General features: G+C 35.2%; 1 protein-coding gene across 1 annotated transcript; it reads left to right on the top strand.

The window, feature by feature from the left end:
• The first annotated feature begins 2686 nt into the window (after nucleotides 1-2686).
• Nucleotides 2687-14370, top strand: LOC147065233 (protein SGT1 homolog). Its single transcript, XM_085956389.1, has 7 exons — nucleotides 2687-2874; nucleotides 4937-5068; nucleotides 6680-6890; nucleotides 7770-7870; nucleotides 8365-8469; nucleotides 12951-13316; nucleotides 14316-14370. The coding sequence occupies exons 1-6, from the start codon at nucleotides 2830-2832 to the stop codon at nucleotides 13056-13058; spliced, it is 702 nt and encodes a 233-aa protein (XP_085812515.1). The 5' UTR covers nucleotides 2687-2829; the 3' UTR covers nucleotides 13059-13316; nucleotides 14316-14370.
• The last annotated feature ends 204 nt before the right edge of the window (nucleotides 14371-14574 follow it).

Here is a 14574-nt window from a genome sequence, read left to right as displayed (position 1 = left end):
ACTGAGTGAACAGGGGATGTAACAAACAGTAATTTTTCCTTTGTAGGATTTTTGGCTCCGCGAGAAGAGAATCGCTTCCGTCTTCTCCGCGTTAACTTTAAGTCTCCAGCGACTGAAATAATCAGATAGCTGTCGAGTGCCCCTTTCTAAGTTCCTAATCGCCATGTCAGTCTGGCGGCTGGTGGAAAGGATGGCTGTGTCATCAGATCTGCCTATAGCGCCAGTGTGCTATTGGTGGGGTTTGGCATATCAGTTATGAAATGATTGAAGGGCCTGGGCCCCATCAAACTACCCTGTGGTACCCCTGAATCGATAGTGCGGTGAGATGAATTCTCCCGCTTGACCACTGCAAAAAGCGCTCGACCGCTCAGGTAGTGATTCATGCCAGACCGTGTCAAATGCCTTTTCGAGGATCAACAGGACCATGCCAGTGGTCCTGCGCTGCCTCATATCGGCCATCACAATCCCGGTAATTCTGGAGAGTTATAGGGTCGTTAATAGGCCCTTCCTGAAACCATATTGGTGTCCAGGAGGACTTGATTGTGGGATGGGAGAAAGCGTCGAAGGATCACTTTCTCGAAAAGTTTGCTTATGCCATCTAGTAGACTTATAGGTCTGTAGTTTATAGCCAAAGAGTGGTCCTTCTTGGGTTTTGCTATAGCGACAACGTGAGCCGTTTTCCAGGTCTTTGGAAAGTATCCACGTAGAAGACATGCATTGAAGATCTTAGCATTATGTATCCGCGCCTTCTCAGGAAGTCGTTTCAACATGTAATTTGTGATATCGTCCCGTCCGGGTGCCTTTCTGGCGATCAAGGTATTGATAGATCTAGAGATCTAGATCAACCGTACTATAATTTTGTTCAGCGTACTGTGTACGATATAAAACAGGTATAGGCATAGTATATCAATGGGTATAGGTAGGTAGTAGGTACGCCCAAAATACTATAATTTTTAATATCGGAAAAAATATGTAAAATGTAGGTACGAGGGTGGGTCAATAATTCCTTAGAAAAAAGCATTAAAACAGTTTTTATTTTTGTATTTTTTTTTTATTTCTCAACATAATCTCCTTGGAGCTCAATACACTTGGTTAGACGTTTCTCAATTTTTTTTAAACCGTCAGAAAAATAAGTTTTCGGAAGGTCCTCAAAATAAGCATTTGTCCGATCGATGACTTCTTCATTTGAAAAAAAATGTTGTCCACTTAGCCATTTTTTTAAGTTTGGGAAAAGGAAAAAGTCACTGGGGGCTAAATCTGGCGAATACGGTGGGTGGTCGACCAATTCGAACTTAATTTCTTCAATTTTAGCCATTGATCGTAAACATGTGTGAACACGGGCATTGTCCTGATGAAAGAGGATTTTTTTCCTGTTTAAATGAGGCCGTTTTTCTTCAATTTTGTTTTTTAGCTGGTCCAATAAAGATGCATAATAATCCCCTGTTATTGTTTTTCCTTTTTCCAAATAGTCAACGAAAATAATTTCACGTGCATCCCAAAATACAGTAGCCATAACCTTACCAGCTGATTTTACGGTTTTCGCCTTCTTTGGACATGGTTTGCCTTCGCAATCCACTGCTTTGACTGTTCTTTCGTCTCGGGAGTATAGTGGTGTATCCATGTTTCATCTACAGTCACAAAGCGACGAAAAAATTCATCCGGATTGCGTTGCATGAGCGACAACAGGGCTTTAGAGGCCACCACCCTATTGCGTTTATTGTCGACTGTGAGCAAACGCGGCACCCATCTTGCAGAAATATTTTTCATGCCCAATTTGTCATGTAAAATAGAAATGACGCTACCTTTTGAGATCCCTGTAACCTCAATTATCTCACTCAACTTTAATCTTCGGTCACTTAACACCATATCGTGGATTTTATTGATCATTTCTGGTGTAGTCACCTCTACAGGACGTCCTGAGCGTGGTTCATCCTTTGTTGATGTACGACCACGTTTAAATTCATTTAACCAGTTATAAATAGTTGCAAGTGAAGGAGCAGATATGCCGTGAACTAAATCCAACTCATTTTTTATTTCGTTTGCTGTTAACCCTTTTATATTAAAATGTTTAATAACAGCTCTAAACTCAATTTTCTCCATTTTCCATTTTTCCATTTTCCACAAGCAAATTTTTTTTTTAAATGTACGAGAAACACACAACAAACCGACCAATCTGATTGAAACTTCGCAGCATACTGAATCGGTAGTGCCGCTGCATGAAAACAAACCGCTTACAGTACTAGTCGCGCCACCTGTCGGCTTTTCTAAGGACTTATTGACCCACCCTCGTACCTACTAAAATTTCGATATTTCCGTTCGATAAATTGGTGCAAAGTACAATAATTTTACAACATAAGATTTGGAGAACTTGGAAAAAAATTGCTCGAAAAACGTAAAAAAACCCTTGACTTTGGTTTAAAATGAAATTTCTTGAATTATTCGGTAAGCATTTTGGACGGAAGAGGTACCTAAATAAAAAGAGGTCTCGGAGTTTCTCAAATTCTCCGTTATTTTTTTTCTGAGAATCAAAAAACCTATACATTTTTAACAGAATGAAGACGACGTGTACTATATTTTTTCCCCAAATACTATAATTTTGGAGGCTCTGTACTATCATTCCATGTTGAAAAGATGGCAACACTGCTGCCACTTCCAATGATTCTAAAAACCAGGGCTACCAACGATTAGAAAAATCTAGTCGTTTTGGCAGATTGTTGTATCTGTTTGTTTTTGATAGAAGAAAATGAGTGTTTACCTAAATTACAATACTAGGCTATTGGAATAAAAACTGTGGTTAATTCTCGTGTTTTTTTAAATCAAATTAATACAATGGCGAGCTCACCTGATGGTACCACAAATCCCGTCTCACCTGAGGTATTTTTAGGTTATGTTGAGAAATATTTTTAGCATCTTCATTTGTTTTATGCTTTGTAATGATGTCTTCGATAACATTTAAAACCATTATGTGCTTTTTTACAGCGAATGCCTAGATTTCATTTCGCTTATCTCGTATACGAAGGGTCTAAAACAGTAAGGCGGTAAAAGTGTTATACATTTTTTCAATTTCCTTCCATTTTGTAAGAATTGAAATTTAATTTATGTGAATACCTAGTACCTATGCTTATAATCTAGGAAAAAAACAGTTGATGAATCGCTGCCCACTTGGTTACTAGCGAAGATATGGTACATATTATGATTTGTTAATAAAGCAAAATGTATTTTTATTTAAGTATCCAATGTCTACATCAAATTGATATGAAATCATACAAACATGAACAAAGATCAAGAGAACAAGATCTGAAACGTTAAATAGATTAGAAAAAAATGTGTACTAAATATGTCAACACACGTTTTTTAGTATGCAACAAAATTATTGTCTTAAAAATGTCTAGCTTATCGCCATTACCACTTTGAGATAAACATTTTTGCACCATTATGTTTTCTAAATACAATATACAACATTTAACAACCAAATTACAATATAGATCTGAACTGATACAGTTTGTTCTGTGTTTTCATTTTTTGTATTCCTAACTCCTATTTAAAACGAAAATTAGATAGTTTTTTTTACCAGGGAACACAATTAATGGGAACTGAAATACCTGTAGCCTATATAGGTATAGCCTATCTGAATTTTATTTATTGATTTGTTTCGTGGTTTTTACTGTCTCAAAAGAAACTGGCTTTGAATTTAGAAGATTTATAGGATAGAACGCGACAATGTTCCTTAACCCTTTGGCTGCTACGATGTTGTGCAAAATCCGGCCGAGGATTGCTACCAATAATTGTCGATAAATTAAAGTATTGTATTATTTTTAGTCACCTTACCACTCTAATTGATTCTGCGAAATCGGAATATTATAAAAACACGTTTCGTAATTAATTTATCGTTTTGAATAGATAACGAGGCAAGTAATTGACATATCTCTTTTTCGCTCTATCATATGGGCGATTGCGAGAGCGAGTGAAATGCACGATCCGCACACAGAGTTTTGATTTTTATCATTTATTGGAAACAATCGGTTATCCCACACGAGGGATAATACAAAGTAGTGGAATTAGGAAACTACCCGGCTGAAAAGAAAAATTTTGCATGGTGGCCTCGTTAAAAGATCGCGTACAATATGCGTGATATGTGAAAAAGGTCTTCATGGTGTTTGTTTATTGGGACATTTAAAATATGTATTGCAAATGATTTTATTTCATTATTTTTTTATAAATGAAACTGTTTTTATATAGCACAAATCCACTCTACTTTAAACACTGAGTTGAGTAAAAGTCTTTCCCATTATTTCATATGCATAAAATAAAATAAAACATTGTCCTTCCACCAAGAATTTGACTGTAAACACATTTTTATATGGTAAACTGAAATTTGTATTTGGAGTTGTTTTTATTGTAAAAAGGTGAAAAATATAATAGTTATAAGTTCTAAACCTACCCAGGCACAAAACATATATGAATCAGGTTATATTACACAACAATAAAACTAAATAGATAAAACAATGTTTCGTACCACTGGTGGAGTAGTATGTTCCCAAATTGACTTAACATTTCAGGGATCAAAAGTAAAACGACGATCGTTGTTAGCATTTCTGGCCATTATCAAAAACAACGATATATCATTGTGTAGCATTCTAAGGGTTAATGTACAGACAAGCAGTGTTACCCCAGATTGTTGATTAGAAAAAAGTTGTTGGTACAAGTCGGTTATTCTGGATACAGCGGCAAACACATTTTGAAAATAGCTGATATACTGGATTATTTGTTAGAATAACCTAACCTAAACTAACAAATAATCTAGTATATCGGCTATTTTCAAAATGTTTGCCGCTGTATCCAGAATAAACGTCTAGAACCAAGTTGTTTGCACTAGCAATTACGCAGTATGCTTTTTAATAACAAGTACCTCCTACAATGGATAAATATTTTTCAGGCATCTCCCGTGCAGATAGTAAAACCAAAGATAAAACACGATTGGTACCAGACTGACTCCCATGTCATCATCACCGTCTTGCTCAAGAATGCTCCCAAGGATCGGGTGAAGACTAGCTATACAACAACATCCGTAAGATATAATATGTTCGTTATTAAATAGGGTGGTGCTGCAAATGAAGAATTGTGGCTGAAATTAGGGATTAAACCTGAACAATCTCTAATAATTGAAAGAGACATTATGATGCACTTACCTTTTCGGTAGTGCGATCATCGATATCAGGCGCACACACAGGGGATGAAAAAATATTTTAACTTGAATGGAATATTAATTCTTCTTCTTTGTCAGGACCTCATGACTGATGATCGTGACCTGGATGATTTGAGTGTCGAACAGCCTTCTCAACGCAACACCTGTGTAGGTGGAACTCATGAATTGGTGCAACCATCAGAGGGCATTGGTTGCTCTATTATTCTGACATGGCATGTCTCAAAGATAGAGAGATTACAGTAATAGCTGTGTTTGATAGATTAGTGACAGTAGATATTTAAAATTTGACTGAAATATATCGGTAGGTAAAGTGTTAATATAGTTATTGAAAATTTTCTATTGGATTTTGTAATTGACTTGTGGTCGGATGAGGGTAACACAAGATACGCATCCGTATTGCTAACTTACTACAGACTACTGATTATAGGTAGTGTTGATATCCTACACCATCATGCGCATGGGGTGTAAACCTTTCATCATCTATGACCTCCTTTTATAAAAGCCAAGTAACCTACAACCCTCTGTCATGTGCGCACGAAGGCATTTTTAAATGGGTTGAAAAGGACCTTAAGAATGATAATTTAATAAAATTTAACGTGAGGATAATTAATCACACACTTCCTTTTACTTTGTCTATGTTTTACATGAGGCGTCTAATTACAAAAAGCGACAAGTCCACAATTCAATATTTTCGGGAAACAACTTTTTATGTTTCAAGCTTCAATTATCTGTTTTAACGTGAGATTATTTTTTCCGTCGTATTCTATGTCAAAATTAGAACCATATGGCAATTTATTTTAGCCGATAAACTCTTAAATGTAATAAATACAGGCAAAATAAAATTGGACCTAGCGCTATTTGTATCTCACTTTTTAATTTACTCCGCATAAGGTACGTATTTCCGTGGCACTGTCATGAGTTTACCAGATGTTGCAGCATGGGAGACGCCCTTTTCAATATTGAACGTTCCCTTATTGGTTGACGTAAACATGCGCGAAGTCAACCAAGCTTTAAATAATATGAAACACGGACTTAATTTTGTAATAAATCGAAACTTAAAATATTTTTTTTCGTAGGGTTATGTCGCGTTTTGGAATTTATAGATCAATATATATTGTGTAAAATTATACAAAGAATACGTGCGTATTTTTTTCTCGATTTTGACCAAATGTGGACTTATCGCTTTTTAGAATTAGACGCCTCATATATTATGAGATCGTTATCATCACATTTCTAGTCTCTGTAAGTATACGGTCAAAGATTACACTTTTTCTAGTCTTTTGAAGACTAATTATTATTGTAAACTTGTGGGTGACCCTCTGGAAAGCTGGGTACGCGAGCAGCATTGAGAAAAAAGGGAAACTATTGAAAATCATTGCCATCTGAGACTTCCAATCATGTTTATACGATAATTAACAAATTGGTCAAGCATAGCGAATAGATCACATATAAAAAAATGTAACTTTTTTACAGGTATCCCTTTCATCGCCTTTACCAGATTCAGTATCCGAATATAGCCTTGAGCTTGAGCTGAGACATGAAATAGTCCCCGATATGTGTACTCACTCCGTCTCCGCTTCCAAAATTGAGGTCAAGCTGAAGAAAAGAGATGGACTGAGGTGGAATGAACTAGAAGGCGAAAGAGCCGTTAGAGAAGCTGATGTTATTAAAGCTATACCGCAAGGTAATTATAACAGTTCTAGGATGATTCACCCCCACCAACTGGACACCACGACAATTAGATGTCGTAACAAATGAATGAGTATTATGATTATTGTAAAGATTCATGTCTACGGTGTGATTGCACATTCCAATATCATGATGAATTTCGGCGATATTGTGCAATAATTATTAGACACATATCAACAGGCTACAAATTGATTGGGACAACATATTATACAAACTTTCAATATAATAATCAACAAGATCATGCAATACAGTTGATAATTGTTAGCAATGTTGATCAATACCAAATATTGGGCAATATGTATTCTTAATCGTTTGGTCATTTTATAGAAGGTTTGTGTGATATTTTTCATCATGAGACTTAGCAATAATCATAAACCTTGCTGTGGTTGCAGGTAAATACTTTCCTTGACCTGTTTGTCTACTTGCTGGATCAAATTGTAACGTATGTGTATTTTTTCACACATTTCATTCATCCGTGCAGTGCCCAGTTGTCTGTCGTCCAGTGGCGCCAAATCGTCCCATTCCCACGATAACCATTATCATTTTATGGCTACTACCTTCGTTGAAGCAGTTGAAATACTGCATACCTTCAAGTAAAGAACATACAATAAAAATGTATTCAGTAAAGAAACTTAAGCGCTATCTTAGTGGCTTGATTGTCAACATCAATAATTGATGACGGACTAATAATTATTAGTCCGACCTCATAGATTTTGCTTTTTCAATTATCCTCCCAACAGCATTGGATGCATGCCATTTCTAATTGTTGGATGTACCCAATATTTTCACCTATTATACGGCAATACTAATCACTGTTTCTTCATCTAGTGACATATTGTTGTACAATGTTTGGTTTTTTGAATTTTATTTGTAGCTGTTATCGATGCGTCAGGACCATCTCCTAGTGCCACCAAATATCCGACTTCGTGTCCCGGAAGGGATTGGGGCAAAATAGAAAAAGATCTCATTAAACAGGTATAGCTTTTGATTGATAAATATAATAGGATGTGCACCCCCAAAAAATTAATCTCAGAAAAATGTAACAAAAAACAAAGTGGAAATAGGTTAAGTGCAGTAATGTCACCAGAAACGTTAGCTATTTTGTGGAGGGGATAGGTAATTTTTTCAATGGAGTGATCGTGTGGTAACGTTGATAAAATACAGTGTGGTCGAGTGAAGGTGCCTTTTCACGCTGTCACTTGTCGCTGAATTATGTGGACGTTGTCTTTATTTTGTATGTTATTGACTGCAATTCATAAAGTATTCATTCGTTATTATTTTACTATCTGAATCAGTTCACAATAATAAAAATTACAACAGGTTGCGAATGCCTTGGAACATATTTGTTTCTGTAGAAGCGTAGAGACTTATTTTAATGATTATGTATTTGAATTGTAATTATGTGTTGGGTAAATTAAAATTGTTACGTGGCTTGGCTCAGTTGTCATACTGAAGGTTTTCATTTGCAGGAAGCTGAGGAGAAACCTGAAGGAGAAGCGGCACTTAAAGAATTATTTGAACAGATCTATGGCAAAGGAAGCGATGAAGTCAGGAAAGCTATGAATAAAAGTTTTGTAAGCATTAATTCATGAAAATATATATCTCAAATGAATAATAAAAATTATATGTTTGAATGAATATTTCAAATGACATAACACACATTTTAGTACTTAATGCGTCAATGACATTGAGCTGCTTGTTGGCGAATTTACAATCTGCCTGTAAAGTCGCACAATGTCGTCATCGAACAAGCTAACAAGCAGATTGTAAAGAATCTACTGAGAAAAGTTGAAAGCCGGTCAACTTTACACGCTACACGCCGGCGTGTGAGCCCACTGCGTCTGCGCAGTAGAGCGTGGTAGCGACCTCTCGGTAAAAAACGAACTACGTTCTGTCAAAATAGTCGCTAGCTTGTTGGCTTCTCAGCGAATGGAAAGTTTTGTGTGTCATCATCACAATCGCAGTAGCTGAATCGCCCGCTTTTAAATTCGCCAACAAACAGCTCGTAAAGTAGCTCAATGTAATTGAGGCATAAAGGATAGCTAATGGCAGTATCTGTATCCATTCTTACCGGTCTTAAATTTTATTAAATGCAGCTTTTAATTGAGTGTGTTAACCTTTTCGTCGCGCCAATGGTCGCCCCAATGTATATCATTCGTCGGCGGCGTGATTTTTACAAATCATAAATCTTATCATAACTCATTAAAAACTGTCATTAAAAATCCGAGAAGCGATTGAACCGATAAATATACATTCCTAATAATTTTACGACATCTAAAAATAAACAAATACGACTTAAATGAGGCGACAGAGCTTGAACAAACACGTCCCGTAGTAAAAAAAACCATGCATAGGTACATACCAGGCGGCCACTGTCGTACTTCAAGTGGCATGGACACTTGCGCCGATGACAAGTTTATTAGGGCACGATACGTGGGAACCCCACTTCAAACACAGAACAAATTAATATTTTACAGAGCACATAAAAAATATTACGAAATCACTTTATTTATTATTGAGGGATTATTTCAAAACGCTTAACATAAAATTTTATCGGACAAGAATTTAAAATTTAATAGTTTCATGGTAATCGTAAAAACAGGGCTGAGGGCACAAAGCTACATCACATTCTCGACACATAATATTTGTCATTTTTCTTTTTGTATTTTTAATGGTAGATTGGGAACATACCCGACACCGCCTAAATGCTTTGACTTTTTTCTCAGTTGGGGGAACTTGACGAGGCAAATGTTTTAAAAGTTCTGTTTTTAACATTCTTTTTGGATCATTACTGGAAGAAGGTACATTTAATGATGTTGAAGGTTTTGAGGCACTACTATATTTTTCTATTAATTGACGAATTACTTTAATCTGAAAATCGGCCAAAGAAGTTTTTTTACCGGTTATGACTGTGTAAATAATACTAGCATTTAATAAAAATAAATCAATGATGTGGAAACCAACTTTTTTGTACCACTTAATTGTTTTTCGCATGCACGACAGACTACTCAACATCATGTCAACTTTATCGACAGAGCCCATGTTTTTGTTGTAATCGACAACGCACTTCGGTTTTATAATGGGTAGTCTCGTGGCTCTATTGGTTTTATGTGTGGGCACCATTGAGTCGTCGTGCATGGTAGTTATCATGTGTACCTCCCTTTTGTCATGCCATTTCAACACAAGCAAAGGGTGTTGTCATATTAGAAAAATGGGAAAAGAGTAAAATAGTTATAGTAACGTTATAATGATAATAGTAAAAGAAGTTTAATAATTGTAATGCACAATTATTAAACATTGAGTGCCAACTAATTCAATCAATAAAACATGAAATATTTAATACTATTAATCTCACAGCTTATAAGATTCGGCCTTCTGCCAACTTAACCCTGTGTAAAGAATGCTTTATAAATCACTTATCTACCTCAAATAAAATGTCATTTGTAAACTCGTTGAAATATTAAATTATAATTTTTGGGCGCCTTGAAAGATGTGTAATTACAAATTAAATATAACAGTATAAAAATAAGAACACAGCTAATCGTGAAAAGTGTTATTTAATTACACAAAAACAATTTACATTGAAACTTAAAAACATACTAAAACAAATACAGATTTTTAATACAACTTTGAGAAGCGTTTACTTGGTATGGAACATAAGAATATCTTTTAAGATGTAATAATTACTTAGCTTTATGTTATAATGGCTGGAACCTGCCGACTTATCTCCTACCTTCTCGTCCGAAAGAAGAAGGCGTCATCTTACGTTGAAACTGTCTCTATACTTTAACCGGTGACATCCGTTCGGCACTGAATCTAAACTTGGAGTGAGGATCTTGCGGGCGGAAATAATTTATTTGTTGACATGACGCTTTCAAAAAAGCGGGAATGAACCCGATTGGCCTATTTTTAACCGTCATTGTCTTGGAAACAAGGGTTGACACACACTTTTTAACAAGGTTGTGCCAAATTTTGTTATTTAATATCTGCGTTTGAAAAGTAGACATGTCACGTGAAATGTAACATGACAGTGTCGGTTTAAAGATTTTATTTCACCCTTTTTTAATTTTTGAATTTTCGGCATTTGCTTCCGATTGCTGCGAACTGTCCCGCACGCATTTGTTTTTTGTTTAAATAAATGTTCAAATAATTCTGGGCTGCTGTACCAATTGTCGCAAAATAGTTTATGGCCTTTACCAAAATAGTCCCTCATCAATGTGGTCACAACAGCCCCAGACACACCCAAATTTTCACTATCGGTAATTTCCGTTCCGTCGCCACAATAAATTATAAAATCTAAAATATATCCAGTTTCAACATCACAAATAACTTAATCCCAAACCTATGTCTTTTTGAAGGTATAAACTGCTTAAATATAAGTCGTCCTTTAAATACTATAATACTTTCATCTATACAGAGGTTTTCATTCGGCAACATCGAGTCTTTGAACAAATTTCTGCAGTGGTCGAGAAGTGTTCTAATTTTGTAAAGTCTATCACCGGCAGGGGTTTCACTGTCAGAGTAGTGAAGCATTTGCAAAATTAGCTCATAACGATCTCTGACCATCGTTTGGCTAAAAATTTTTGCATTTAACAAAGGGTCGGTGCTCCAGTGTTCCTCTATTGTAAGACGGCGGTTTCTTGTCATCAATAGGGTAACAGCGTAAAATATGTACAATTCACTTATGGAAGTATCATACCAGTTATGAATTCGCGCGTTAGGTGTTGGGACTTGTGTGTTGGTCAGATGGTCGTGATAGCCGTTGGTAAAGTTCACTATTTTACCCATTATGTCTTCATTTAAAAAGTGTGTGAAAAACTCCATTTCACTTGAATTTTCAATCAAGCCTACACTTGGATTAACACCAGTGTTAAAACTGTCAAAGTCATACACAATTGGCACAAATGGTCCCGCGGTCCACGATTGACGTGGAGCCTCTGGTGCTTCATGTCCAGAGGTGGAAGTGGAAGCCTCTCCCACATCATGGTCAACATCAGAAGGGTCGTCAATATTGTGTGGTTCTGCCAGCCCTGTTTCTCCTTCATCATCAGTTTCCATCTCATAATCGGAATCCAAGTATTCAATGGATTCTTGGGCTTCCTCATCGGATACACTACCACGCGGACATTTTGATCGCAATGTACAAAAATTAACTTTAAATATTTCACTACACAATGAATTACCTACACGAACTTATTGTCACTATTACAAATGTACATAAAAATATATATGAAGAATCTGTGAACTTGAAATTATATTATTGAAATTTAAAATACTACTAAATCACATTTTACACTAATTTCAATGGGTAAAATGCATAAAATCTCCAATATTATGATTAAAATAATAACACTTAACACAATCGCTGCGTAACTTTTAATTACTTTTTAATTACCGTATTTAAATAACATGTTAATTGGATCGATCGGCCGCTTAACGGGGACACGGCAGCCGTGTCATCCGCGTCGAATGAGTTAATCACAAAATCGCGTATTCAAAGTAATTTTATAAAAACCGAAACTGAATGGTATCGATAACCGTATGAAACCAGACACACACTGTTAAAATACTATCACCGCACTATTCCAAACAAAGCCGAAGTCGGAAATGACATCGCGCGCCTGCGCATATTGCGCAAACAACTAGCGGAGATATTTGAATCGACAAAACTGATTATTTGTATTTTGAAGGAAGTCGATATGGGTCGCGTCTTTGCTATATTACGAACTATTTCATAATGTTTGGATGACAGAAATCAACAGATGTCAGTAGAATAATAATGAAGCAAGTTCGTAAAACAAATTTCGTCTCTGTTGCTTACCAAATAACGAAAATACAACAGTAGAAACATACTGTCACCTCCAGGCGACGCTCGCGGCTTACGTATACGGCGTTTACCGGCATCTCTACATGACGCTCGCGAGGAATAGGTTAACACCTTCTTTACTTGGCCAGTCACTGACAAATCTGTAACAGTTTATTGTACAGTAATGGATTGATGAAAGGGTTTTCTCAGTTTTAATAAAATTGTTATACATATTGGTAAATATTTCAGGTTGAATCAGGCGGAACCGTCCTCAGCACAAACTGGGGAGAGGTTTCCAAAGACAAGGTGGACATTAAACCTCCCGACGGTATGGAATGGAAAAAGTGGGACAGCTAACCGCATGTTAATATTACTTTTTGCGGCATTAGAGTTTAAGTTAATATACATACATTACATTTTGATAATTCATATCCACGCTCTTGCGCAATAAGTAATTATGTTTTGTTTTTAACCTGCGCAATTGAATAACGTAACATTCATATAAGCTATTTGCATACTCCTATAATGTACTCTGATACATAATTAATTTTAAAACAATTTAATAATAATCAGTCTTATTATCATGCTATAAATTCAAAATTTATTGTGAGTAATGTTAACCCTTTTACTCCCACGGGGCCGATATTTCGGCCCACCATACCTATGCGAAAACTCCATCTGGGCCGATCCATCGGCCGAAAGTTTGGAACCAAATTTACGATTTATTCCAAATTTTTTCCCGTCATATTTCGTCTCGTGTGGACGAATCATTGTATTCACTGTGTGTTGAGTGTGAGTAACATTTATTTTAGTGTCGGCTTTATTTATAATTATGTCACACCCTATTAACTCACAAGTCATAATTGCTCTGCTGTCGAACTTGAGACCAAAGAGGGTCATAAAAATAATAAAACATTATTTTTATGACACATTTTAAATTCTGATATTTCTTTTAGTTGTTTTATGATTCATATATCACATTACAAAATGAAGTTTGTAATTTTTGAACTAACAATGGATGCCACTGTACTTTTCGTAAGATGGTGAAAAAATACATGAATATAAATATTATTATAAATGATTTAGTGCTTTGAGACTTATTTTTTGAAATTACTTCATTTCATATCAGTTAGTCGTCGATACTATATCGAATTCTCTTGCGATTTCGTGAATTGAATAATATTCTTGAATACCTTGGACACTATACGATTTTTTTTTGATTACTTTATAAAAATTCTATTTCATAGATAAATAATAATTTGTTTATTTTTTTTTCTGTTACTACATAAGGATAGATTATATTATAAAATTTGATAAATCAATTATAAATAAAAAAATGTTGTCACACTTGTTTTGTTGTTCAAACATAGTTTTATCCGTTCATTTCTAAATAAATATTGATACATTATTTTTTTCTTTTGTTTTATTGATGTAAACTATCAATATTATTACTTATTATTGCTTTATACACCATTGAGAACACACAAAAAAAGTTTCAAATTTTTAAAACATGTGTAGAATTAGTTATTTAAAAAAAACTAAATCGACGATTTGTTGTCAAAAAACGCTTGGGAGTTTTCGCATATGCTAGGCTAAATCAGCTGGGAGTAAAAGAGTTAATAAACCAGTTTTTTATTATTTTTAATAAACCTTCATTTACCTGAATGTTTTCTTTGTATTTTTTCACATTTTCCTACCATCTACATATTATACCATTTTTATGTTAAATTTTAACAGCCTACCTCCACCCCTTACCATTGACATATACATATAAGTCCAAATATAATGATAGATACTCATCTACCAACATGATATGCAAAAAGAAATAATTATTGCACATAATTGTGTATCCAGATGACTGGACCTCTTTCTT

The sequence above is a fragment of the Rhyacophila brunnea genome, unplaced genomic scaffold, assembly GCF_057557595.1.
Source record: "Rhyacophila brunnea isolate RB1 unplaced genomic scaffold, BYU_Rbru_1.0 scaffold_6, whole genome shotgun sequence".
NCBI lineage: Eukaryota > Metazoa > Arthropoda > Insecta > Trichoptera > Rhyacophilidae > Rhyacophila > Rhyacophila brunnea.
The sequence above is the reverse complement of the archived record's forward strand: the minus strand, read 5'-3'. Positions and strand labels throughout refer to the sequence as shown.

Excerpts from the sequence above, each read along its gene's own strand:
- LOC147065233 (XM_085956389.1), top strand. The coding sequence starts at position 2,830 with ATGGCGAGCTCACCTGATGGTACCACAAATCCCGTCTCACCTGAG. Across the intron at positions 2,875-4,936 it reads CAAATCCCGTCTCACCTGAG|GCATCTCCCGTGCAGATAGT; the intron begins GTATTTTTAGGT and ends AATATTTTTCAG. Across the intron at positions 6,891-7,769 it reads TATTAAAGCTATACCGCAAG|CTGTTATCGATGCGTCAGGA; the intron begins GTAATTATAACA and ends TTTTATTTGTAG.